The sequence below is a fragment of the Crocodylus siamensis genome, chromosome 1 (assembly GCF_052110815.1).
Source record: "Crocodylus siamensis isolate JL-2025a chromosome 1, ASM5211081v1, whole genome shotgun sequence".
Taxonomy (NCBI): Eukaryota; Metazoa; Chordata; order Crocodylia; family Crocodylidae; genus Crocodylus; species Crocodylus siamensis.
Window position 1 is genome coordinate 363,877,347 of NC_143395.1, and position 26,181 is coordinate 363,903,527.

The following is a 26,181-nucleotide window of genomic DNA, read 5'->3' on the forward strand; positions in this document are numbered from 1 at the left end:
TTGAGAAACACTGATATAGGAGATGGGGGATCAATTCGGGGATTGAGTGGAGGAGCAGGAGTGTGGGGTGAAGCAGAGGGTAAAGAAGCCTCAGTCTCCCTATATATATACTACTGTCAACTCTACAACTAATCCTTGGGTCCCGGCCAACAAATACATGTGAATAACAGTTATGCAAGTTCCATGAAAACAGTTGGAGCTGAGTCCAGAGGCACATTCTGGTACAAATGAGCTGGTTACCTATTTCTCAGACATGCCCGCTCCTGAAGCACATGGCTTATTGCAAAGCCCTATTTGCCTTCAGTCAGACTAACCTGCTTTTCTCTTTCCAATACAGCTACTCCTTGCTTAATGTCATAGTTATGTTTTTGAAAAAATGCAACTTTAAGCAGATTCATAGAAGTAGGGTTGGAGGGGAGCTGAGCAGATCATCTACTCCAGCCCCCTACCTTGGGCAGGAATGAATACAGGGCTTTTATAACCCCTACTAAGGTTAGGCTCAAATGACCCCAGGTAGGTAGTTATGAAGCCTCCTTTTAAAGACCCCTAAGGTAGGAGCTAGCACCACTTCCCTTGGAAGTTGCTTCCAGATCCTAGCTGTCCTGACTGTGAAGTAGCGCCTCCTGATGCCTAACCTGAACCTATGCTCAATCAACTTGTGGCCATTGTTCCTTGTTACTCTGGGAGGTGCTCGGGGGAACAGGGACTCCCCCAATGCCTGCCGGTCCCCCCTGACTAGTTTGTAAACAGCCACTAGATCCCCCCTCAGCCTTCTCTTGTGGAGGCTGAACAGGTTCAAGTCCCTTAGCCTCTCCTCATAGGGCCTGCCCTGCTGCCCCCTGATCATGCAGGTGGCCCTCCTCTGGACCCTCTTGATGCTAGCCTCATCTCTCCTGAAGTGGGTCGCCCAGAACTGGACACAGTAACTCCAACTGTGGCCTGACCAGTGTTGCACAGAGGTGGACTTTCAAGAAGGGAGTTCCCCAGCCTAAAGGTATGCTGCTGGTTCTTTCTGCCCAAGTACAGAACCCTGCACTTGTCAGATGGGATTGAATCCCATCTTATTCACATTTTCCCACCCCTGTAACCTGCCCAGGTCCAGCTGTATCCTGCCCCTCCCTTCTCATGTGCCCACCTTGCCCTAAATCTTGGTGTCGTCAGCGAATTTGAACAGGGTGCTTTTCACCCCCTCGTCCAAGTCTCTAATAAAGAAATTGAATAGTGCGGGCCCAAGGACTGAGCCCTGGGGGACTCCACTGCCCACATTCCTCCAGGTCAAATATGACCCATCCACCACACTCTCTGGGTGTGGCCCCCTAGCCAATTTGTGACCCATCTGACTGTGTAGGCATCAATGCCACAGTCACCTAGCTTTTTAATGAGACTGGGTGGGAGACAGTGTCAAAGGCCTTCCTGAAGTCCAGAAAGACTACATCTACTGCGACACCTGCATCCAGTGATTTTGTGACCTGATCATAGAAGGCTATCAGGTTGGTCTGACAGGACCTGCCCTTAATGAACCCATGCTGGTTGTCCTTGAGCAACCTCCCCCTTGCTGGTCCCCCCCAGATGTGCTCCTGGATAATTTTTTCAAAGAGCTTCCCCAGGACCGAAGTAAGACTAATGGGTCTATAGTTGCCTGGGTCCTCCCTCCTCCCTTTTTTGAAGATGGGGACCACATTGGCCTTCTTCCAGCCTTCTGGCACCTGGCCAGAGCACCATGAGTGCTCGTCCAGCCGTGCCAGGAGCCCCGCGATGACCTCTGCCAATTCCCTCAGCACCCTGGGGTGGAGAGCATATGGACCTGCTGATCTGCACACATCCAGCCCTTCCAGAAGTTCCCTAACTTGGTCCTTAGTTTGCAAAATGATGTTAAGCGAATCCAATTGAGTCACAGTAGTTACCTACTATCAGGTGGTGGCTAAAACAACGTTATAACTGAATCTTGTGTGACTTTAAATGAATATGTTCTCTGATAGATCAGCGATGTAATAACGAAACAATGTTAACTGGGACACTGTTAAGTGAGGAGTACCTGTATTGGTCTTCCTTTGTGGCTGAGTTCCCTATCTGAGGTTGGTGCTTCCTTTGTTATTCTACTTTGACCGTAGGGGCTTTGGAGCTGGACCAGTGCTGGGCCTTTGTACAGCACCCAGAACAATGCAGCCCTGTTTTCTGTTGGGGCTTCTAGATACAAGGCAGAATACAAATTGAATGATGATAACACAAGGTGTCTGAGAAGTTCCTGGAATAGCCTGCATCCTCCAGGGATCTTTTATTTCAGAATCCATCTTTTGGGGGGTTAGATTTTGGCTGTAGGAAGGGACCCTGTGTTAATTATAGGGATCCAGGAGGATCCACAGACACTTGGGGACATGTCTACATTATCAAAGGACCATGGCAGGGAGTGCCACAGTGAAGCATGGGCCACCTGCTCCATCTGTACTACACCTTAAAACAGACACAACAAAGCTTTTGGTCTTAAGGTTTATTCTGAAAGAGAAGCTGGTAGCATGGGCAGCTACATCACATCCTTGTGGGGTGTAGTATGCACAGGGTGTGTGTATTGTGCCTCATGGGAGCACTCCTCTGACAACACAGACATCACTCTTGCTGCACTCTCATCTTATGTGCCTAGCCATGGGACAAGTCTCTGAATAGACAATGTGCCATAGATGTTTACTTCAAGTCAGAAATTGAGGGGGTGGAATGGCTGTGCTAGCTCTCAGAGCCAGAGTATCTCTAAAACAGAGAAGTCTGGCATTGTCCCTTTGTAGTTAGAGTAAATACTTTTGTGTGTCAGCCACATTTTTCCGAGTCCCAACGAGATTTTCTGTCATCTGTTTTACTGCATTACTCGCAGCTGTTCTAAAAAATGCTGCTGAATGCACAAAATCTTGGGGGCATTCAGGCTCCTTACCTATCTGCAGCTATTACATTGGGCAGAGAAGCATTTGGGATGCAGATGGCTGGATTATGCAATTAAACCTGGTCCTGCAAAAAGACCCACTTAAGATGACCTTCTTTTCTATGGCTACTGAAACCATAGGGATTCCATACAGATGGACCAGTTCTCAAATCCTTTAATTCACCAAAGTACTTAAGCATATGCTTAGGTTTCTTCCTGTTCAGCAGTATTTAAGCATTGACTTAATGTGCCCGCTGACATATACTTACATATTTTGCTTATTCAAGGTCTTATAGGTAGATGTTAATTGTCATCTAATTGCATCTGACTGGATCTGCAAGGGTTTCATATACATAAGCAGATTCTGCACATACCCAGAATGCATCCTGTGTACATCAGCTTACCTACATACATAGTCTGATCAGCAGTTGCATCGATCATTATCACACACCTTTAAGTGTTCTGCTCTGATCTCAGTGTCCAGCTCTAGCATGTCTTCTGGAGCTCTAGACTGCTTTCGACTATGTTTGCCACCAACAGTGCTTATGTCTTTTTGGTCCACTAATGCAAATGAGATTTTGGTCCCTGAAACAATTTTAGAATAGTGTTGGTTAGGAACTTCAGAGCAACTCTTATTGCTTAAAGCCAGAATCTCCCCCTTAATACCATCAATGCCATAGAGCCTTTCTACTCTGTTTGAAGATAAACCAATAATGAGAAAAAATAGCTAAAGATCTGGAAAATTTCCCAACAGCAAGATTTGTGAGATTTTGGGATGGTTTCTGCAAGTGGGAGAAGAGCAAATGCCTCATTGTTTCAGCTAGTTAAATTGGGCTGGACAATATGCTAGAAAAACATTTTGTACAGTACAATTTATCCAAACCAGATTTGACTTTATCTATCTTTTCCGTCCCAATTTTCTATATCAAAATACAATGGCTAAAATGATACCATGGTAACAGTACATACAGGCAGCAAACTTCATATACCGCTGAAATATTTCTCTGTATATCTCAAAACCTCTGTCTCGCAACCTAAGGACAAAACAAGTTTTAATTAAAAACGGAATAAAAGGTTTGTACTTTTGCTTGTGATGCCATCTGAACAACTTTAGGAGAACACGTAATGTTACATCATAACATTCTCCTAGCATGGCTATGGGCATATGCAGATGAAATAGTTACTATCAAGTAAAATGATACAGGGCTTTACTATATAAATGGTGCTTCACAGTAGGTTCCTGTAGGCACAATTTTGTTCTCTGATACAAGAAAGCTAACCTGCAGCATCTCACTGCTTAGGGAATGAGGAGACTAGGATTCCAGATTCACCTGTTGAGGGGTAAGAGGACACATACACACACACACACACACACACACAGAGGCAGTTATTGCAGAACAGCTGATGCATGGTAAATCCCTACCCCTTTTCATTTCATGGTAACCAATTTGTCTGCATATGCCTTAGATTGCTTACCCTTGTGCAATTTAAGTAGCTACATTCTTCCTACTTAAAGTCTCCCGTGTTGTTTCAACCAAATACAACATATTCCTGTCCTAAACTGAATTTCACCCTGACAGTCTGTACAGAGAGTCAGCACAGGAACTATGCCCTGCCCATATTATTCTACTATGGAAACACTTAAAGGACCTGCTTATGGCCTGGAGTCCCACTGGTCTGTGCTGTGTACAAGCACAGAACACAGAGATGGCCGCTGCCTCACAACAAACAAGCACCTCCTCCTGAACCCTGTTACAAGGTCTGAAAGGAGACCTATGTGGCCTATAAGCCCTATGCTAGGTTTCTACACAGTTGTAATGTTTGCAGATGACTGCAGCTCCCAAGTAGATTTTCACTGAGGTCAGAAGAATGCTCCGTGTGAATGCAGTACTTTGCCTGAATGCTGCTGGTTGGGCTGGGCCTCAAGTAGGGCTGTTGAATGGTGATCTATTAAGTTATCTGGCAGTTGAATGGTGATCTATTAAGTTGTCTGGCATGTCAGGGCAAGGTATGTTTCAGTAGGTGCTGGAAGAAGCAGTTCCTTAGAAAAGTCTGAACATCACTTTGTAGAGAAATTTGAGATCCTTTGGAAAGAAAAGCAGTTCATGGGTAGGCAACCCCCAGCACAGGTGCCAAAGCCTGGCATGCAAAGGCATTTTGCTTGGCACATACACTTCAGGGTCGACGGTGGGGAAGGGGACAGTGTTGTGCTACCACAACAAGGATTGGGGCCCTTGTAGCTCCCCCACCGTCCACCCCTGACATGCCAACTTCTTACAAGTTGAGGTTGGCAGTGTTTTTGGCACTCTGCCTAAAAGCATTGCCGACTCCTGCATTAGTTAGTTAATGTCTAGTGAAGAGAAGATATGTTATATGGGTCACCCTTGAAGATGACTCCAGATAAATGCTTTTCATGAATCTGTATGATAAGTACTTCATGGTAGCTAATGGAAAGCTTGAGTGATGGGTGTTTGCAGGTTTTCAACCTTTGTCTTCCATATCTCATTTACAAATGATTGGTGGGGCTTGGTCACAATCTTTGGAAGAGAGTAATGGCCAGCCTGACTCAGGCTTGAGAGCTGTCTAGTCTCTAGCAACTCATCTACAAGGTAACAGTAAATCCTGCATGTATGCAGGGGGTTGGGCTAGATCTCTCCTCTGACCCCATGATTCCATCTCAGAGAACTGCCAGCACAGATGGAGGAAGGCAAGGAGGCAAAAGGGAATGGGAAAATGAAACAGCACTGTAAATGAGACAAGATTGAGAATAAACTGAACAGTGCAACCTGCTGAATATTTGAGATGCCTATACACAAATAACAGGCATCCAAGGACTGAAAAAGACAAACAAGAAGTATTAGTATACAATTATAGCTGTCATCACCAGGTCATGAAGACTTGATGGGACAAAGTGTAGGCCTGGAAAATAGAAGAGTAGTAAGTGTTTGGTTGTGCATCAACAATGTATATACTTGCCATGAAAAGGGGAGAGGCAAGCTTATTGAATGTCTAGATAAAAATAAAAGGTGTGTGGTAGTGGATGGGGAAATAGAATCATAGAATCATAGAAGTAGGGTCGAAAGGGACCTTGTAGATTTTCAAGTCCGACCACCAGCCTGGGCAGGAGAAAAACTGGGCTCAAATGATCCCAGCCAGGTAGCCATCAAGCCTCCTCTTAAAGACCCCCAGGGTAGGAGCCAGCACCACTTCCCTTGGAAGTTGGTTCCAGCTCCGAGCCGCCCTAACTGTGAAGTAGTTCTTACGGATGTCTAACTGAAACCTACTCTGCAATAATTTGTGTCCATTATTCTTTGTTATGCCAGGGGGCGCTAGGGGAAACAGTGTCTCTCCCAAACCCTTCTTGTCCCCCCCTAATGAGTTTATAGATGGTCACCAGGTCCCCCCTCAGGCTTCTCTTGTGAAGGCTGAACAGGTTCAGGTCCCGCAGTCTCTCATTGTAGGGTCTGCCCTGTTGTCCCCGGATCATGCGAGTGGCCCTCCTCTGGACCCTTTCAATGTTGTCCACATCCCTCCTGAAGTGGGGCGCACAGAACTGGATGCAGCACTCCAGCTGTGGCCTGACCAGCGTCGCATAGAGGGGGAGGATCACCTCCTTGCTCTATACCTGTGGATGCATAACAAGGTCCGGTTAACCCTGCCAACCGTGACCCCGCATTGTCGGCCCATGTTCATCTTGGATTCAATAATGACTCCAAGATCCCTTTCTGCCTCTGTGCTCTCAGAGATGATTCCAGAATATTATAGCGTACAAAGTATAATTATTAGAAACATCTAAAGGATAGAATCTGGTGGTAATGGAGGACTTTTGGTTAAGGAAGTCTCTGCTGGAAAGACAATACAGCAGGACACAGTTACTCCATCATGTTCCTGCAACTCTTGGAGACAACTTTTTGTTTCAGAGGCAGGAAGAAGTAAATGGGGAAGGTTGATAATTTTTTTTAGTAAGTTTTGGCTATTTAGGGAAGAACTGATTCTAAAGGTGGAAGGTAAATTGGATAAAAGTGATCATGAAATTACAGAATTAACACCTCCCTTTTCTTAGTATAGTAATAGCAGCAGTATGCAGATAATGGACTTACAACAAACTCCAGGAACTGGTAGGTAGGATTTTCTGGGAAGAAAGTCATAGTAATATAAGAAGTGTAGATGAGCTGACAGTTACCAAAAGACTGTATTCAATACACAGTGACAAACTATCTTAATGCAAAGAAAAGCTGGGAAAACTGGTGAGTCCATTAGAGCTGCATCAGGAGCCTTTCAATGACCTGACATTCCAAAAGGAATCATAGAATAAGTAGAAACCAGGGCACATAACTTAGGCTGCTTATATCTAAAGAAATAGCAGAAAACTGTGCAGATAAAATTAGAAAGGCTGAGGTGCAAACTGGTTGTCAGATAGTAAGGGATATAAAACAAGAAACAGTTCTATGAATACAGGAAAAATAAGAAAGAATATGAAGGGACACGCCCATTACTAAATGGGAAAGAAGAGGAAGTAATGAATGATGCAGAAGAGCCCAAAGTATTTGATGTTGCCTTCAGCCTTCAAGAAGGAGAAATTGTGACTAGCTATTTAATTAATTCATTTTAACAAGGACCTAGAAGAGCAGGTTAAGGAATATTTAGATGAGATAGACTGTGTTCAAGTCAGCAGGGCCTGATAAAATTCACCCTCTAATACTTAAAAGAACTAGCTGAAACAATTTCTGAACCATTAGCAATTATCTCTGAGAACTCATAGTGGATGAAGATGGCCCCAGAGGGTGGGAGAAGAGCAAACATAGTGCCTAATTTTATAAATGGAGGAATCAAAGAGTTATAGACCATTCAGCCTAACTTTGATCCCCAGAAAGATTTTGGAACATACAAGTAAACAATCAATTTGCAAGACCCTAGGAGATAAAGTGATACCATCAGACAACATTGATTTGACACGATTTGTTCTGGACAAATTTATCTCATTTCCTTTTTAACAGGATAATTGGCCTGGTGGTTAAGGGGGAAGCAGTGAACGTGACATGTATGGACCACAAACTAAATCTGAGTCAATCGTGATGTGATGCTGTTGCAAAAAAAGCCAAATCTCATTTTGAGATGTGTTACAAAGAGGCCTCATTTGGGATACTGTTTCCAGTTTTAGGTACCATACTTAAAGAAGGATGTGAATAAACTGGTGAGAATCCAGAGGAGAGAAACACGAATGATAAGAGGACTAGAGAACATGACCTATATGAAGTAAAGTTGAAGGAACTGGTTTTAACCTAAAAAAGAGAAAGGGACATAGCAGTCTTCCATATAACATGTAAAGCATGTTATAAAAGGGATGGTGATCAATCGTGACAGCAACCACAAGCTGATCACCTTCACCATCCGCCGTAAAGCTGGCAAGTCAGTCAGCAACGTGGAAGTCCTTCAGAAAAGCTGACTTTGACAAACTCAGGAGGCTTGTCAGTCAGGCCCTAAGGGACAATGACCCCAGGGATAGGGGAGTTCAAGAAGAGTGGTTGCTCCTCAAGGGAGCGATCCTCAATGCACAAGCTAAGTCTATTCCATCTCGGAGGACAGGCAGCAAAAGGGCACAACAGCCCCCCTGGCTCTCCAGGGACCTAGCAGACCTCCTGAGGCTAAAAAGGAAAGCCTACAAAGGATGGAGGATGGGATTCACCTCCAGGGAGGATTATTCTACACTGGACCGGTCCTGCAGGGAGCAAACCAGGAAAGCCAAGGCTGCAACTGAACTCCAACTAGCTTTGAGCATCAAGGACAATAAAAAATCCTTTTTCAGATATGTGGGGAGCCAGAGAAAAAGCAAGGGCAACTTTGGACCCCTGCTGAACCAGATGGGGCAACTGACAACTGACGCCTAGGAAAAAGCCAACCTATTAAATGGGTACTTTGCGTCTGTCTTTCATCATCCCATGGGACACCCATGCCCACTACTGGACAGGCAGGTCTGGATGAGGGAGATCCCCTGCCCTCCATTAATGCTGACCTCGTGAAGGAACACCTTGAGAAGCTGGATACCTTCAAGTCAGCCAGCCCTGACAATCTGCACCCCAGGGTACTCAAGGAGCTGGCACGCGTCATAGCCCAGCCCCTGGCACGGATCTTTGAAAACTCCTGGTGCTCTGGTGTTGTGCCCAAAGACTGGAAGAAGGCCAATGTGGTGCCTATCTTCAAGAAAGGGAGGAAAGTGGATCCGGCTAACTACAGGCCCATTAGCCTGACTTCTATCCTGGGGAAGGTCTTAGAAAAGTTTATTAAAGAAGCCATCCTTAATGGACTGGCTGATGCCAACATCCTGAGGGATAGCCAGCATGGGTTTGTTGCAGGTAGGTCTTGCTTGACCAGTCTCATTTCCTTCTATGACCAGGTGACCTATCACCTGGACAAGGGAGAAGAGATTGATGTCATATATCTTGACTTCAAAAAAGCCTTCAATCTGGTATCCCATGATCACCTTTTGGAGAAACTGGCCAATTGTGGCCTTGGGTCTACCACGATCCAGTGGCTGGGAAATTGGCTCCATGGTCGGACCCAGAGGGTAGTAAATGATGGAAGTCACTCATCGTGGTGTCCTGTGACCAGTGGGGTCCCCCAAGGCTCTGTTCTTGGACCCATATTGTTCAACATCTTCATTAATGATGTGGACATTGGAGTCAGGAGTGGACTGGCCAAGTTCGCCCATGACACCAAACTTTGGGGCAAAGCATCCACGCCAGAAGATAGGCGGGTGATCCAGGCTGACCTGGACAGGCTCAGCAAATGGGCGGACGAGAACCTGATGGTGTTTAACACTGAAAAATGCAAGGTTCTCCACCTTGGGAAGAAAAACCTGCAGCATCCTTATAGGCTCGGCTGTGCTATGCTGGCTAGCACTACGGAAGAAAGAGACTTGGGGGTCATCATTGACCCCAAGATGAACATGAGCCTCCAATGCGATGCTGTGGCTAGTGAAGTGACCAAAATGCTGGCTTGCATCCATAGATGCTTCTCAAGCAAATCCCAGGATGTCATTCTCCCCTTGTATTCGTAATTGGTGAGGCCACAGCTGGAGTACTGCGTCCAGTTTTGGGCTCCACAATTCAAAAAGGATGTGGAGAAGCTTGAGAGAGTCCAGAGAAGAGCCACGCGCATGATCAGAGGTCAGGAAAACAGACCTTATGACGACAGGCTGAGAGCCATAGCCTGGAAAAGCACAGGCTCAGGGGTGATCTGATGGCCACCTATAAGTTTATCAGGGGTGACCACCAGGATCTGGGGGAACATTTGTTCACCAGAGTGCCCCAAGGGATGACGAGGTCGAACGGTCATAAACTACTGCGAGACCATTTCAGGCTGGACATAAGGAAGAATTTCTTTATTGCCCGAGACCTCAAGGTCTGAAACAGCCTGCCATTGGAGCTGGTTCAAGCACCTACACTGAACACCTTCAACAGCAAATTGGATGCTTGTCTTGCTGGTATCCTATGACCCCAGCTGACTTCCTGCCCTTTGGGTGCGGGGCTAGACTCAATGATCTTCTGAGGTCCCTTCTGGGCCTAATGTTTATGAAATCTATGAAATCATTTCCCATAGTTGCTAGGGGAAGGAAAAGGAGATATCAGTTCATTTTGGAGCAAAGATGAGTCAAGCTGGATATTAGGAAAAGATTTCTAATGGTTAATGTAGTGAAACACTAGAACGGCCATCTAGGGAGGTGACAGAATCTCTTTCACTAGGAGTTTTTAAGAACAGGTTAGAGAAGCATTTCAGGGGTGGTTTAGCTACTCCACCTTGGCACAGGGGTTTTGACTAGATGATCTCTTGTATTTCCTTTTAAGCCTATATTTCTAGGAACAGAAGTTTCTCCATAGTGCCCGAGAGGGACAATCCTATAGCCTGCGAGGGGTCCACCGAGCATTCCTGGAGGGGTGAGCCCATAATGCATGAGAGGGGAAATCCTATAGTGCCTGTGGGGGGTGCACAAGCATGCCTGGAGGGGCTATCCCATAGTGCCTGAGAGGGGGAATCCTTCAGCGCCTTTGAGGGATGCACTGAGCATGCCCGGAGGGGTGATCCCATAGACCGCATTAAGGGCAAAGCAGGGCTTGGGGACTATGGCTAGGGAGCCCAGAGACCAAGAAGGACAGGATTTAGATATAGGGGCCAGAGGGCCTGAAGCCTGAAGCAGGGCAGAGATAGGGCCTGGGGCCCAGACAAAGACAGAGTCCAGGTTGGCTCAGCAGCACAAGAAGGGGCAGATATAAGGCCTCAGAAGGCAGACAAGAAGCTGGGACTCCCAAAGCTTGGTCTGGTCAGTGGGCTAGAGCTAGAGGGCTTGGCAAGAACAAAAAAGAGTGGAGGCTGAGAAGACCAGAGCCCAACACTGGAACAACATCAGGCTCACTCTAGGTCCCTCAGGCAGCCTCCCTCCTTTCGAAACATTAACATCAAAAGCATGGTGGAAGAGTAAAGGTGGTGAGGGCCCCTAGAGTTGGAGCCAGGGCAGGAATTACGTGGCCACCGGGGGGCATCACAGCTGCTCCTGGGACCCGAACTTGTCACACCCAAAAACACTAGACTATGTAAAAGAAGCCCAGATACTCCCTTTATACTATTCAACATTAGATCCTAACCAAAGGTCACCAAAAGGCACTGTATTGGCTACATGTTTGAAGTATTGTTCTGTGTGTGGAATATCTTTCCCAAACACAATTGCCTTCCTACTGCTTAGATCAGAGGAAGCTGATACAAGTCATTTTAGTTCTGGAGGAAGATTGCTTTTACATTCTCAAGGGTATGACACTTAGGCATGATGCCATTAAGCAAAAGTTGTAATAGAACTTCATTAACATGTTTGCATGTTCTTTGTGACATATTCTTTCCAAGGATGAACAACATTGGAGGGACCAATTCCACAGGACCATTGGGTTTTGAGTAGCTCCTGTATTGAGTGCCAAAGCCATTGTACTTTACATATTGCACTTGCCTTCATTGAGAGTTACTTGGTGCTTAACACTCTCTAGAAATCAAGCCCATTTACAAAAGGAGCCTAAAGAAGGATTAAACACTGCAAAGATCTTATGGCTTGTGAGCACTTGGTCCTGGCTTCTCCTCAGCAAGCTCAGGCCAGTCTGTTTCTTAACACTCTGATCACCTGCACTCCATTGCCTCCGCTCAGGCAGCCACTGCCAGGCAGACTTTAAATCCTTCACTTGGATTTACCTAATCCAGATCAAGACTTCTCTGTTTTTAGAGGCAATATTAAGTGCCCCCTCCACAAAAGCACCTAACAGCCCAGAACCAGGTCCAAAACAAGGCTTTATTGCTTGTCCATGTTCATGACCATAAAACAAAGTGATAACATGGAATTGCACATGCAGTGTTCTGCTGAAGTGTTAGCTGAGAACCTGAGAGAAGAGGGTTTCCCATTTCCCACTCCTGGATCAAGGACGCTCAATATCCAGCCCACAGGCCAAAATTTCTGAATCCATGGGGATCTCTGGGCCCTGCATGCTGGGATGTCTGATCCCAGTGCACAAGGCCAGGCAAGGGTTCATTGGGCCCCCTGAACCCAATCTTAGACTCAGGGGGTGGGAAGAAGTGGTGCTCAGCACTCAGGATTCAATTCCAGCACAATGTACAGGGAGGGGGCAGTGCTAGGCCTCAGGGCCCAATCTGGTCCATAGACCAGCCCTATACCACTCATCTGGCCTCTGAGGACAAAAGGTTGAGCATCACTGCTCTGTGTAATGCAGTTTCTTAAGACACTTACTGTTTCTCCAGTTTCTTCTTGGTTTCACTGAGCAGCAGCACTTGTGAGAGATGAGGGTGAGGGCTAATGTCAATCTCTTCAGCAGAATCAGTTTTCATCAGCAGCTCCTTTATCACACACTCAAATACTGTCTTGTAGGTCCTGCAGCATAACAGCTACAAAATACAGTACACATGGGGATGCAGTAGGGCTGGGGTTTAGGGACATGGCCTAGAGTTTAATCCTCCTACGTAGTATTTGAACAGTAACAGGAAGATAGTCTTAAATGAGGCAATACCATCTTTCCTCTCTACTCAGTGTTGGTGAGACCCCAGCTGGAGTACTGTGTCCAGTTCTGGGTGCTCTACTTCAAAAAGACATGGAGAATCTTGAAAGGGTCCAGAGAAGGGCCACAAGAATGATTAAGGGCCTGGAGGACAAACATTATAATAAAAGACTAAGGGATCTGGGACTGTTCAGCCTGGGGAAGAGAAGACTGAGGGGGGACTTGGTGGCCATCTATAAGTATGTAAGGGGTGAATATCAGGAGCCTGGAGAAAAACTGTTCTGTAGGGTGCCCCGGGGGGGACAAGGAGCAATGGCCATAAAATGTTAGAGGATGGTTTCAGGTTGGATGTAAGGAAGAACTTCTTTATGGTAATGGTGGCCAGAATCTAGAACAGACTTCCCCAAGAGGTGATGCAATCCCCAACCTTGGAAGTCTTCAAGAGGAGGCTGGACAGATACCTTGCTGGGATTATTTGATCTCAGCAGTATTTCTGCCCAAAGCAGGGGAGTTGGACTTGATGATCTTTGGAGGTCCCTTCCAGCCCTTAATTTCTATGATTCTATGATTATTAGGGCTGTGCAAAGCTTTAGTTGCTGATTAGATTCGTCGGCCACATCTCCGAATCCAAATCGAATCAGGAGATCCTTTAATCTCTCCAAATTGAATTGGAACCTCCCGAATTTATTCGGGGCGATTCAGAGAGATTCAATGATTTGGACATAGACACAGCTTTAAATGTTTTTTCTACATACCTCAAGGTACCAGTTGGCTTGTGAACGCTGAGATGGTGGGGGATGGGGCACTGGGGGGGTTCTCAGCACACTCAGTGGCAGACCTGGAAGTGGATCAGAAGCACTTCTGGTCCACTTCTGGGTCTGCCATGGAGCATGTGGGGGACCTCCCCCCGACCCCTCAGCTCAGTGAGTGGTGCCTCCTGGGTCTGGGGGGGCACCTGGGGTGCCTCTGTGGCTGATCGCCGAGCCAGGGAGATGTGTGGGGTGGGGAGGGTCCCCTGCACGCTCAGCAGTGGACCTGGAAGTGGACCAGAAATATTTCCAGTCCACTTCCGGGTCTACCGCTGAGCAACCCCCACCCCGTGCTGCTGTGGGACACTCTACCCTAGCATTGCACCCGGCTCCATCCACCCTAGCATTGCAGCATTCACAAGTCACCTGGTACCTCAAGATATGTAGAAAAAACATTTAAAGCTGGGTCTATGTCCAAATCAGCATCGAATCTTCAGATCTGGATTTGGCCAAATCTAATTGGGACAGTGATCTGAATCAACTAATCAAATCACTCTCCCCCGATTCAGGCTGAATCCGAATTGCATATGGCCCATTTTGCACACCCCTAATGATTATGACTGATAAAGATCTTCCTTACTCCACAGGGCTAGATTCATGCCAGTAAACCAGACCCTCACTTGGTGAAAATCAGTGTAGCTTCATTGCACCAGTTATGGATCTGGCCCAGTGACACACCTCTTCTGTTTCCAGCAATTTCTCATGCTAGATTTATCTCCTCCTTCTATCAGAATCTGGCTTTCTTCCCTTGACACTGCTTCTCAGGCAGCATTCTTCACAGGGTTTTTTACTGTGTGTTTATCTTCCCCATATCTTTTTGCCTTTGGTGGGGACAGTGCAGTGCTCCTCCTTTCTCCCCAGTGCCCTCTGAATCCAGTGCCCTCTCTGTTTCAAACTTTATGTTGTCCATCTGTTCTCTGCCCTCCCCAGCCATTGACCCCTTGCCCTTGTATCAGCCTTCCCTTCCAATGTTGAGGTCCAGTGGGCATTCTCTCTACTGCATGGCAACAAACATTACAGAACCTGGCCAGTCTTTCTCCCACTGTAATGACCAGTATCAAGTATCTGTCAGGTGCTTGTTCTGCTTTGGTTCTTAGTGGATAAAAGATCATCGTAGTGATTTTACATTTCACTCACAGAAAAGAAAAAATGATATGACCTTAGTCATAGAGTAAGGTTGGAGCAGAATCAAGACTAGCACTCAGGGATTGCACCCTAGATGCTGGAATAAACCTTTCCCAGCTTTTGAAATGAATATTCCTTCCTCTGATACTTCAGAATGATTCATGGCTTAGTTTGTGTCTAGCCTCTGATGGCACCAGGAACTCTGGGGATGTGGAAATGCCAAATTAAGTTTCTTCCAGGCTGTTACCTGATCAAAGTCTACACCCTAAAGACAAAGCATGTATCTCACTTCCACTGTGCTTGTCTAACCCTCTTTGCCTGGTAGCAATATATTTTTAATTGGAGAAGATTATAAACTGCCAGGACAAGATTATATATTGGCTCTGCTATGGGAATACTGTTACAAAAAGATAGTTTATTGCATGTGCTACTTACCTTTTCCAGGGGCACTATGCTCAGATCTTCTACTTCTGGGAAGGGCTTGACAGGACCACTACAAAATTCACAGATTTCTCTTTCACTTCCTCCATGTTCCTTAGAAATGAAAAGAAATTGGTGAAGAGCTTCTTGGCTGCCTCTCTTAAAAAATGAATTGGCTTCAAAAACTACATGCCCACATAAGAAAGAGGCAAAATGTGTCATTATAATAACTCCAGAACTACAGTTCAATAAAGTCAGAGCATAAAGAATGCTAAACCCCAGAAATATCTAGGATATATTTTCAGAATCCATACTGCCAAGTGAATTGCAGAGCATAACCAAAAATAAAACACTTCTCCTTACTGCTTTATGAGAGTAGATGAAAAAAATGTTAATTTCTTTTTATGGGGAATTTTGAAAAACAATCATTTTGAGACCTAATTAAAAAAAATGAAAATGATTTTTTAAAATCTACAGGTTCCATTTGTTAAAAGTAAAACAAATGAAAAAGCAAACTGAAGAGCAAATGGTGTTCAATTTTCAGAAACTGAAAATGGCTAGTTTTTCAGGTTTTTGTTGAAAAATAATCAAATTAAAACAATGAAAACATATATGAAAGTTTTCATTTTGGAAAAAAGAATCCAGCTTTCATTCAAAAAATATTTCTGACACAATCTTTTATGGCCGGCTCTATCCTTTCTGGACTATAAAGACCATTCAAAACTTTAGCTTATCTTTTAGAGGCTTTTCTTTTTTCACTTCATTTTTATATTAGCAATACCAGCTCCTCCACTCTCTCTCTCTAATGGATGATCGTGACAGGACCTCTTACACAAGAATATACTTCCTGTATCTGTCTACAGCCTTACATGCACAGAGGATTTCAACCATTGCTACAGGTATCCATTGTCTGGCTGCTAATGAAAACACCTAGTATGGACAGGTAAAGCCATTATGGGCACATCCAGATGTTCAGGCATGTGTGATCTGTGGCATCATAAACCCCTTTATGGCACCACTAAAGGCATGCATTGTATGTACAGCCATGCAAGGTGGGGGGCAAAATTAGCTACCGGGATTTCCCAGTCACAAAAAAACCAACCTCCTGGGAAAAAAAATCAGCACAAAGCATGTGAAAATAGTAGGCACTGTGACAAACACAGAGACAAGGGAGCAGACAGCCCAGGGCTGCCTGCTCCCCCATTTCTGCACTCGGTGGAGTCCCCTTGCTGAGACACAGAAGATGGGAGCACCAGCCCAGAGCTGCCTGCGCCCCTGCCCTGCAGCTGGCTGGAGCACAGTGTACCTCAGCGTGGGGGCTCCATAACATGCGGAGATGGGGGAGCAGACAGCTGTTCCCCATCCCACTTGCTGGCTGGCTGGGGCACAGGGTGCCTCAGTATAGTGGCTACCTGGCAGCTCGCCTCACTCTGAGGCACCCTGTGCCCCAGCCCCCCCTTCCCCCCTCCCCCGCAGCACATGGAGCCCAGCTGGGAGGAACGGGGCATGCCCTGCAACAAAGGGAACATGCGGGGCGGGGGGCGTTGCAGCACCATGTAGTGCAAGCACCCCTACCCCCCTGCTTGTCTGGACATAATCCATGAGTTGTGATTTGCCCTGGTGGCACAGCAATGCCTTACTGGAAAGCTAGATAAACTGAATCAGTGCAATTTATAGCTCATCATGACTTTGTCCATCTACATTAGGGGTTTACAGTGATGTCACTACATAGGTTTTCTGTTACTGAAAACGTGTACCTTTGCAGCTAAGACCTCAAACTGAATGGTTTCTCTCTTTCTAGTTTTGTGGAAAGAGACTTGAAGACCAGATTCCAGTTTTGCATGCTTCATTATTTATGTCTTCTGAAGATTTAGCCAAGATCCTCCAGCCCAAAAACGAAACTAAGGACCCAGTAGTCCTGATTGTTCAAATGTAAAGAAATAGGATTTTTTTGTAAGAGTGATGGTCCTTTATACATCAGAGACCCCGTACTACAGTTAATACTTAGTTTCCTTGCTTTTGGCAGCTCACAGCTGGAAGGGTATTTAAATATAATTAGTGTGTGTTTAGTATGAAGTGCTCCCCCCCCATACCTTACCCACTTCTTAAAGGCAGCTTCTACAAGGGAATAGTCCTTACCAGGGGTGGGCAAAATGTGGCCCTCCATTCTATGCGGCCCACGGGGCCCCTAAAAAATTTAGAAAATTAATATTTATCTGCCCTTGGCTGCCTGTCATGTGGCCCTTGATGGTTTGCTAAAAGTCATTAAGCAGCCCAAAATAATTGCCCACCCCTGCCTTAGACAAACCTAGAAGAACTGATAAGGCAGATTATAAAATGTTTCTGGAACAGCTGGTGTGGCTTACTATACAAATCTTGACAGTGGGCCTAATAGGTTAGGGAAGTCTTATTATCTATTAGTGTACTGCCATTATGGTCCATAACATGCTAATGCATCTGTTTTGCAGGCCAAAAAACCCTATGCACTAAAATCCTTTCAGAATAAGGAACTACCATTAGCAGTAGACAGTTTCCAAAGCCAAATTTCTCTCATCTACTTACTTCCCCATAGTTATATAGTTACTTTTGGTCTGAGAATTTTCCTGCCTAACTGAGGCCACAGTGCTTTTTAAACAGCCAAGTCATAATTAGGAAATCCTGACAATAAGCGATGAAGTCATAACTGAAATATAGCAGTATGGGAAGGAATTGCTATTGTTAGAGTGGGGAATCCAAGCTTTTCCCAGCTAAGGGCTGCTCTCAGGTTGAGTAAACTTCATAGCACAGGTGGCAGTCAGCTTAAGATGGTGCATTGCACACAACAGACAAGGACTTCCATATTAACAATGAGACCACAATGCAGAGCTGTGTGGGTCTTATCTTTAGGAAGCTGTGAACTAGAGCAATATCAATGTTCAGAAACAAAGAATAGCCACCAACTGAAATACTGATGCAGATGCAGGAATGGAGAGAGAATCCTTTAACTCTCATTCTTACCTTTAATTTTGGCTGGGTGATGGCTAAGCACGGAGGCAGACCACAGCTGGGCCACCTTTTGACCTCTGTTTTACTTTGAAGAGTTGCAAAACCAACATGAAGAGAAGGCAGGTTATGATCGCAGCACACAGGCCTATGATTTTATGCCAGGAGATACAGGTCCTACCAAGAGATGTACAGCTTGAGTCCAGAAAACCTGCTATTTATTTGTGAAACTTGCAACCTTATTTTTCTCAAGGTCAAGTCTGAATTTCTTCTAAAGGAAACTTGAAAGTCCCATTGATTGTGAACAAAGTGACAGCTGTCAATGTGGCCCTCAGTCCCTACCAGCCTGGTAATGTGTGACCTAGATGTGCAAGGCTCCATTGCCAAATTATTTCATGGCGGAATTAAGTTTCCTCTTGAGAAAGCACAGGTGCCTTAGTTTATAAGCTCTTGGCGGTCCTCACCTTCTTTAAGTACAGAGTAGTTGTTTTCACACCATCATAAGCCTTTGATTCAAGGAGAGAAGTTTCCCCTTCTGAAACAGACCGGTCGTCTTGTAAGTTTTCAATAAGCTCATGCAGGGCTTTTTTGTAAGAAAAAAGACAAAGATATAAGTTAGTGTCACTTCTTTTGTTCTGAACATTTTACATTTTTATGTAAAGTTTTCTTGGAAAGACCCTTTGGTTCAAACATTTCAAACCTGAATGCCTAAATTTAGGCTGCCATGGCTACACTTAGGCTACTGGTTAAGATATTTTCAAAGATGCTGAGTGCCTACAGCTTCCAATTACCATTGTAGCCCTCACATGGCTTGAGCGTATCAGGTACTTAACTTATGAACAGCCTGTTTTCTTAGAAGTGACTAGCAATATTGTCTGCCCAACTTCAGACATGTTGAGGGAGTTTAGAAAAAGGCCTGATCTTCACAGACTGTCAACCACTCACCCTCTGGAAACAACGTCCCCTTCAAAAAGTTCATAGTCATAGAGAAGAGCCACTCATATGATTAGAGGCCTGAAGAGCCTAATATGAGGAAAGGCTGACAGATATGGGACTGTTCAGCCTAGAAAAGCGAAGACTTCATGGGGATTTGGTGGTAGGTTACAAATATATCAGGGGAGAACACCAGGGGCTAGGCAAACAACTATTCACCAAAGCACCCCAGGGGAAAACCAGGAGCAATGACCATTAAACCTTAGAAGAAGGTTTCAGACTGGATATAAAGAAAAACTTCTTTATGGTTCACGTGACCAGACTGTGGAATAGACTCCCAGTGGTTGTGGTGCAGGCAGCTACCCCAGAGATCTTCAAAAGTAGACTGGATGCACGCCTTACTGTGGTTATGTGACCCCAGCAGTCTTTCCTGCCTAGAGAAGGGGGACTGGACCTGATGATCTCATGAGGTCCCTTCTAGTCAGAGATGCTGGTTAACAGAGTCAGGAAGGCAGAACGGCAGAGGCGAGGGGATGTGGATGAGAGGGATCCTCAGCCCCAAAATGACAAAGTTATAGGTATTTCACTGATCCCCCATTATAGTCTCTGGCCAAATCGCTGAATCTCTCTGACTTGGCACTGAATCTTCTGAAGCCGATTCAGCTGAATCGAGTCGGGACAGTGATCTGAATCTCAAAATCGAATCGCTATCCTCCAAATAGAATACTTCCCTATTTGCACAGGCCTAGAAAATATCATGTCTATGGTTGATCTTTCGGCCATGAATCTGTGCTCAGGTTCAGAGTAGACACAACTCACCAGCTGTTGTAGGTGCAACAAGATGACTCTTGAGAAAGCTTTTCCTCCTATATTTAGTAGTAAGATACCACTGTAGTTGTTACAGTTGCCCTTATCTCCTTTATTTTTATACAAAGTGACGATGTTTGTGTCATGCATGTCTTGTGGTACCTCACCCTCTTTCTAGCATTTCATTAGCAGCTGATGAAGATACGGTAGTAGGCTTTCTTTCCCGCACTTGAGAATTTCCACCGGGATGCCACCTTTTCCAGGAGCCTTGCCACTTAATAACAAATCAATGGTGTTGTTTAGGTCTTCTACAGTAGGCTTCATATCTAGCTCTGGCATGACCTGTAGAATTGGTATTTGGTCAAGTAATTCACTGGTTTTTCTCACTTTGGTGCTCACTGTTGGCTTCTTCTTGTGTTCCAGATAAGCTGTATTCTTGATATTGATGAGAGGTAATAGTTCTTCTGCATTTTCTTTGAACCAGTCCTTATTGGATGCTTTCTTTTCCCCAAATGTAGCTTTAGCTGTTTCATTGATTGCAGTTCTTAAGCCTTCCCAAATTTCCTCTGTTTTCTCTGGTAGTGACTTCCCAAACATGCTGAGTTTGAAAGACTTCACAAACTCGTGGCACTTCTGGTTCTTGGTGTTAGTGGTATTGATTTTGGGCTTGCTCCTAGGTTTTACTTTATGTAGTTTCTTGGCTATAATCTTCACTTTGCTAATGATCAGGGAGTGGTCGGTGTCACAATCAGCACTGTGGAATGCATGGGTCTTCTGCACTGAAGGTAGGTCTCTCCTCCTAACAGTAACAAGGTCTAGTTGGTACCTCATTATGGATGTCACCATGACACTTTGTGGTAATCTTTTCCAGAAAAATAAGAATTGGTAATGCACAGTTGGTTTTGGGCACAGAATTCAATAAGTTGTTGGCCTGTTTCATTCATCTTGCTGATGCCAAAATGTCCTAGGCAATCTGGCCATGACTTGTTGTCTACGCTGAATCTTATATAATCCTAATTATAATAATACCATCATTCAAATGTCTTCTTATCATGTCTGATAAACCATAACTTATAACTATGACAATGCACAAAACTTATAAAATCTGGGTCATGAACTAAAATATGGGAAGTTAGAATCAACTGCCTCCAGGTTATGAACCAAGCACTGCAGAGTCTCTTTTGCCCATCTTCTAGGAATGAGAAGGTGGACACTTTACATGCATTATCAGTGAACTAGGAGTATAAGCAAAGTTCCCATGCTGTGGCAAAGGTAGCGCAATGATATCTCATGAGTTCTTCCCATACTCCCTACACCATGCTTGTTTTTTAATACAGTCCTCTGAGTTTAACTCAGGATGGAGCATTCTATGATAATAGATTCATAGCTAGGGACAGACATTTTTTAAAGATTATAAACAACATATTTTCACACAGACAAACAGGGAGCCACAACCCTTCTTTAGCTGTTTAAACAAACAATTCTACTGCTGTAGCTAAAGGAAGACCGGGAGCTGATATTAGCAGCATGCCACTTATCTCCTCTGTAGGCCAGTCACTGAGGAGTAACATTGTTTGTCCACAGTACATTATTACATGCTGGGCTTCATAATCTCTTAGAGCTACCTATTTGTATGGGAAGTGAGGAGGGCAGCAATGTGCTCTTTTTATCATATAGTAATTAGTGGGAGCCCATGGGCAGACTTTGGTCCCTCTGACTTCAAGCATTACGCTCCTGTGAGTTCTCAGTGTCCCCTGCAGGTTCAGCAAGTGATGCATTGAAAAGGGAACATGATGGTGTAGAATCCTGATTAAACACCCCCCACACACCAAAAACCTAGGGAACCAGAGGAAATCTCACAAAGCCAAATCCGTCTCAGATAGAGAAAAGCAGCTTTCCGATACCTTTAGATCAGAGCAAAAGCAATTCCAAAATACATAGCTGAGTAATCATGGTGCACCCACATACCCCCACATGTGAGTGAAAACATGTCCTGGCACTGCCAGTGTTTCAGCGTGAGCACCTTTTATGGAAATCCAGTTTTAGTCCCTCACCCTTGTTTGTACCATCCTGTTTACTATCCTTGCAAAGTAGCAGTCAAACAGACTGGGGACCTGATCTGCTTATTATTCATGGTTACAAATGATGGTGTGGAGACAGAAAGAACATAAACAGCGTTGGCTCCAGTCATTTGTCTGAACCTGAATTACTCATAGCAGATTTCCTCCTAGTAAATCAAAAACAAACACTGGGAGGCTCTTAACTATACAAAACTACACAAAAATAGCAAATGTCTTTTTGGGGTGAAGCCTCATCTTAATTACAGGAACCAGTACCAGTACATTTCCCCACCTGCTTTTGTGGGCTTGCTATAAAACCACAGCATGGCTGTTTACAGTCTGAGCGTAAACTTTCTGACTCTGTAGCTCATTTTATTTGCTGGATCTGAAATGAGCATTTGGGATGTAACTATTACCAGATAATCGCACCCTGGGGGAAATTACTAGTCTCAAGTATTTGCACTCCCCAGATCATGATAATCTCCAGGCACACAGCTAACCATTAGAAAAGTGTGTTAAACCAGATAGGTCTGTCAAGTTCTTGCCTTTCACAGCGCTTACCAGCGTATGCTATTCCATATGGCTATTTGCATCCCTTGGGCTTCCTCAAACTGGTATTTTACATGAATCCTTGTAATATGGACATAATGCTTCCTTCCCACAATCTAATAATGCTGCTAATTGCAGGTCCAAATTTTATTCTCATTTACCCCTACCCCAGTGCCATTCTTCAGTGACTGTCATTGATTTCAGCAGAGTCATGCTGATTTATGCTCATGGAAGAGGAAAATCATGCTTTCTATAGGATCAAATTAATCCCTGAAAGAAGGGAGCCCTTTAGGACTCAAAATGTATATACAGAAAAAATGCAACTTGTGTGGGCAACAGTGCAGCTCTTTGGTCTCTGAATGTTTTATTAATAGCTTTTGCTTTTGTGGAGGAGCCCATAGACTCCACCCAGTCCTATGTCTGCCTTGTGCTAAGCTCTGTACAGCCATAGGCACAATCACTGACTCAAAGGCCCAACTCTGTAGGTAAACAAGACAGTTATAGATAAACTGCAAGCGATGCATTTAAGCTGACATGAAGTACAGCTAAATAACTTGGAATACCTTCAAAATCCAGCTTCTTCCCTTTTTCTTCTTCAGCTGCATTTCTATCAGTTCTTTCACCTACAGATTTGGAAAGGATGAAATATGCAGCTGGTAAAAAAATAAATAACAACAGTGGCATGTTTTAATGACTAGCTTGCTTGTATAGCGGCAGTAGGCTGACTACTGGTTTATATATTTGTATTCAAGGGTAGACTCACATAGGTTCAGTTAGGCCTAGTAGTCAGGTACATGGTCTCAGCATCTAACCAACACTCCTGGTAAAGACTTCTTAAGTGTCTGTGGTCAATCATGCAACAAAATATCAGAGGAGAAACTAATTTTTGTCCCCCAGATGGCAAATCAGTGTATGCCCTGAAGCATAAAGCTAGATAGCCTGTATAATTTGCAACCTTGCTAGTGTAACTGCAGATGCTAATCCTATTTGCATAAATGTCAGCCAAGCAAAAGAAGGGTTGCTGTGATTAACTGAGAAGGGGAAGAAGAAAGGAGATGAACAGAGTTTCTTGGGATCTTTCTCCACAAAATTATGGAAGATCAGGTTCAGTTCTTTCCTCTGCAGAATATAAAATGCACTTCAGCTCCTAAAGTGCATGATAAGAAGGAGGGTGTGCAGCAGGGCCAGTGCGGGGTTGTGTTTGTCTGGAGCTGTGCCTAGAAATAGTTTGCTAGTGTCCAATTATATTCTATTAAAATACCAGGAAATATACCTGGGTATATTCTATTAAAATACCCATCACAGAGGGCCCTGGATACACACAGGTATGTCAGACCGGACATACCAGAGCTATATATGAAGGCCAGTATCAACAGTATTTAAAAAAGAAAGAAAACCCCTAACACAAAGTCAATCCATGTCTTTTGTCAAAAACAGAAAAACAGACTGCTATTGCACACCTTTCTCCAGCCTTGTTCTGCCAGGAACATCTCTTATGTACCTGGTCTCCAGGTACATCAAGACAACTGTTTTTCTCTTTACATGGGAATATATTTTTGGAATATTTTGACACCAAACTTTTATAAAACCATCTTCCCCTCTGTGTGACCAGTCATCCTCTACTTTGCTGTCTACCTGTTTCTTTTCCCTTCTGTTTATCTTCAGTTCATTCCCCACTTTCAAGCCTCTTCCTTCCTCCCTCCCCCTTTCTCTATCTTCCTCCTCGTCTCTTAGTTTTCTATTCTAGCTTTCTTTCTTCTTCTCACTAGCTCTTCTTTTATCCTTCCATTCCTGCAGTTATCTTCATTTCCCCTTCTCTTAGTTTTACCTGTCTACCTTTTCCGCTCCCCGTTTCCTTCCTCTACTGCTCTATACCCTCCACTGTCTGTTTTTTTTTTCTTCCATTCTCAAATTCTTCTTTTTTTTTCTATGGTATCTACAAAGCTCCCCCACCCTTGTCAGGGCCTGTACCCAGCCATGAGTAGAAAGGAAATGTAGAAGTCACTGCTGAGATTGTGGAGGAATGTCAAGCGGCAAACTCCCTCCTACCTCAGGCTGTGGTGAGATTGGGGAAAGTGATGGTCAGTTGTTGCCTCCTTCAAAAGGTAGCAACAGGATGAGGAAGAGGAATGTGTGTTTCAGTATCTGTATAGGATTCCCCCAGTCTGACACTTGGACTGGAGAGCAGCTGTCCATGGGCTGAACTTCCCAGGCAGAATGGTGAGGATGTCTCTGCTGCCTGGGATACAGTGCCTCTTGATGCCTCTCACAGACATTCAGGAAGACCTTTCTACTCTAGCGCTCTCAGTATCTGTGGCAGTTACTGGAGGTTACTGATACTTTCTCGTTAAAAATAAGTCTTTTTAGCCTTTTCTTTATGCTGGGGTGGTCTATTGTGTCTGTTTTCTAGGAAAGGTCTGAAAGTCCAAAGGCTGGTAGGACACATCCAGGTGGGAAGTGAGTGAACTTGGAGGTTGAAGGCATGATTAGAAAAGAAAGGGAGAAAGAAGATATCATCAAGTAGACAAGTTCAAGGCAACACCCCCCCATAACAGATCTCTGCCCATCAGCCAGAGGCCTCCTGCCTAGTGATAAATACTCCCACACCACATCCCCATGGGCAAAACCCCTTCTTCCTTTAGATGTGACCCTGGAAAGCATTATTAGACAGCATCAGTTTTGCACTCTCAGTCATGAACGTTGGCCATCCTTAACCTACAGCATAAATAAGGGACTTCAAGACTTACACTTGTGTCCGAACTGATTGGGCCAATTGTGGGTAGAATTCTCAAGGGAACCTAGTTCAAAGGAGTTATTTAGGCTTGCTTAAACCTGCCCCCTGGGATTTAGCTTGCCCCAGCCATGACTAGTCACATGATTGCAGCACACCTTGCTCATCCAGTATGATTTGTTCGTACTCTTCTCTTCCTTCAGCATAATTGATTTCAGTTGATTCCTCTTCTTCTGCCTCACTTTTTTCAGCTGCTGCTTCTGCCACTACCACTTCCTCCTCTTTCTCCTCAATTTCTTTGGAGATGTTAGTATAGATTACTATTATGTCTGAAAAATAGACAGAGTCCATGTTAAAAAGCTGATCTAATAGTGGAAGGACAGGGTGCTGAACTAGACTAGGCTGATCCCTAACCATAGCCATGCAGAGTATGGGAAAAACCTCATACAGAAACACAGGTAAAGATCTTACTGAAAAGGGATGACAGTCCAGCTAGTCTGGTTTTCTGTTTCAGCAAATGTCTTACACCTGGAGTATTCAGCCCCCAGCCCATGGGCCAGATACAGACTGTAAAGCCAGTTAATCCAGCCCACTGGTCTCCCCACAGGTCTGGAAATTTGGTGGTGGGGGAGCAGTGGCAAATAATACTGTCACAACCCCCATCACCAAATTTCCAAGCCCTATGGGGATGGATTAACCTTGCAGGGAGGGATTTGGCCCTGTTCCCATGTGACTGGATCAAGCTGAGTCACCAGGGCCCAGTGCAGCTCTGAATGTATCAGCCGGGACCTGATGTGGATGTGCAGCCTGATGC

The 26,181-nt window shown here is 44.7% G+C and overlaps 1 protein-coding gene across 1 annotated transcript in view; it reads right to left on the reverse strand.

Annotated features, from left to right (window-relative positions):
• The window catches only part of ERICH6B (glutamate rich 6B), a 60,364-nt gene that overhangs the window by 15,802 nt on the left and 18,381 nt on the right, over positions 1-26,181 (reverse strand). Inside the window, exons 5-11 of the mRNA XM_090031714.1 lie at positions 25,526-25,696; positions 23,200-23,289; positions 18,752-18,870; positions 15,321-15,419; positions 12,687-12,841; positions 3,878-3,942; positions 3,360-3,493 (exon numbers count right to left, since the gene is read on the reverse strand). Of these exons, the coding sequence (XP_089887840.1) occupies positions 3,360-3,493; positions 3,878-3,942; positions 12,687-12,841; positions 15,321-15,419; positions 18,752-18,870; positions 23,200-23,289; positions 25,526-25,696 (833 nt within the window). The remainder of the gene's footprint in view (positions 1-3,359; positions 3,494-3,877; positions 3,943-12,686; positions 12,842-15,320; positions 15,420-18,751; positions 18,871-23,199; positions 23,290-25,525; positions 25,697-26,181) is intronic.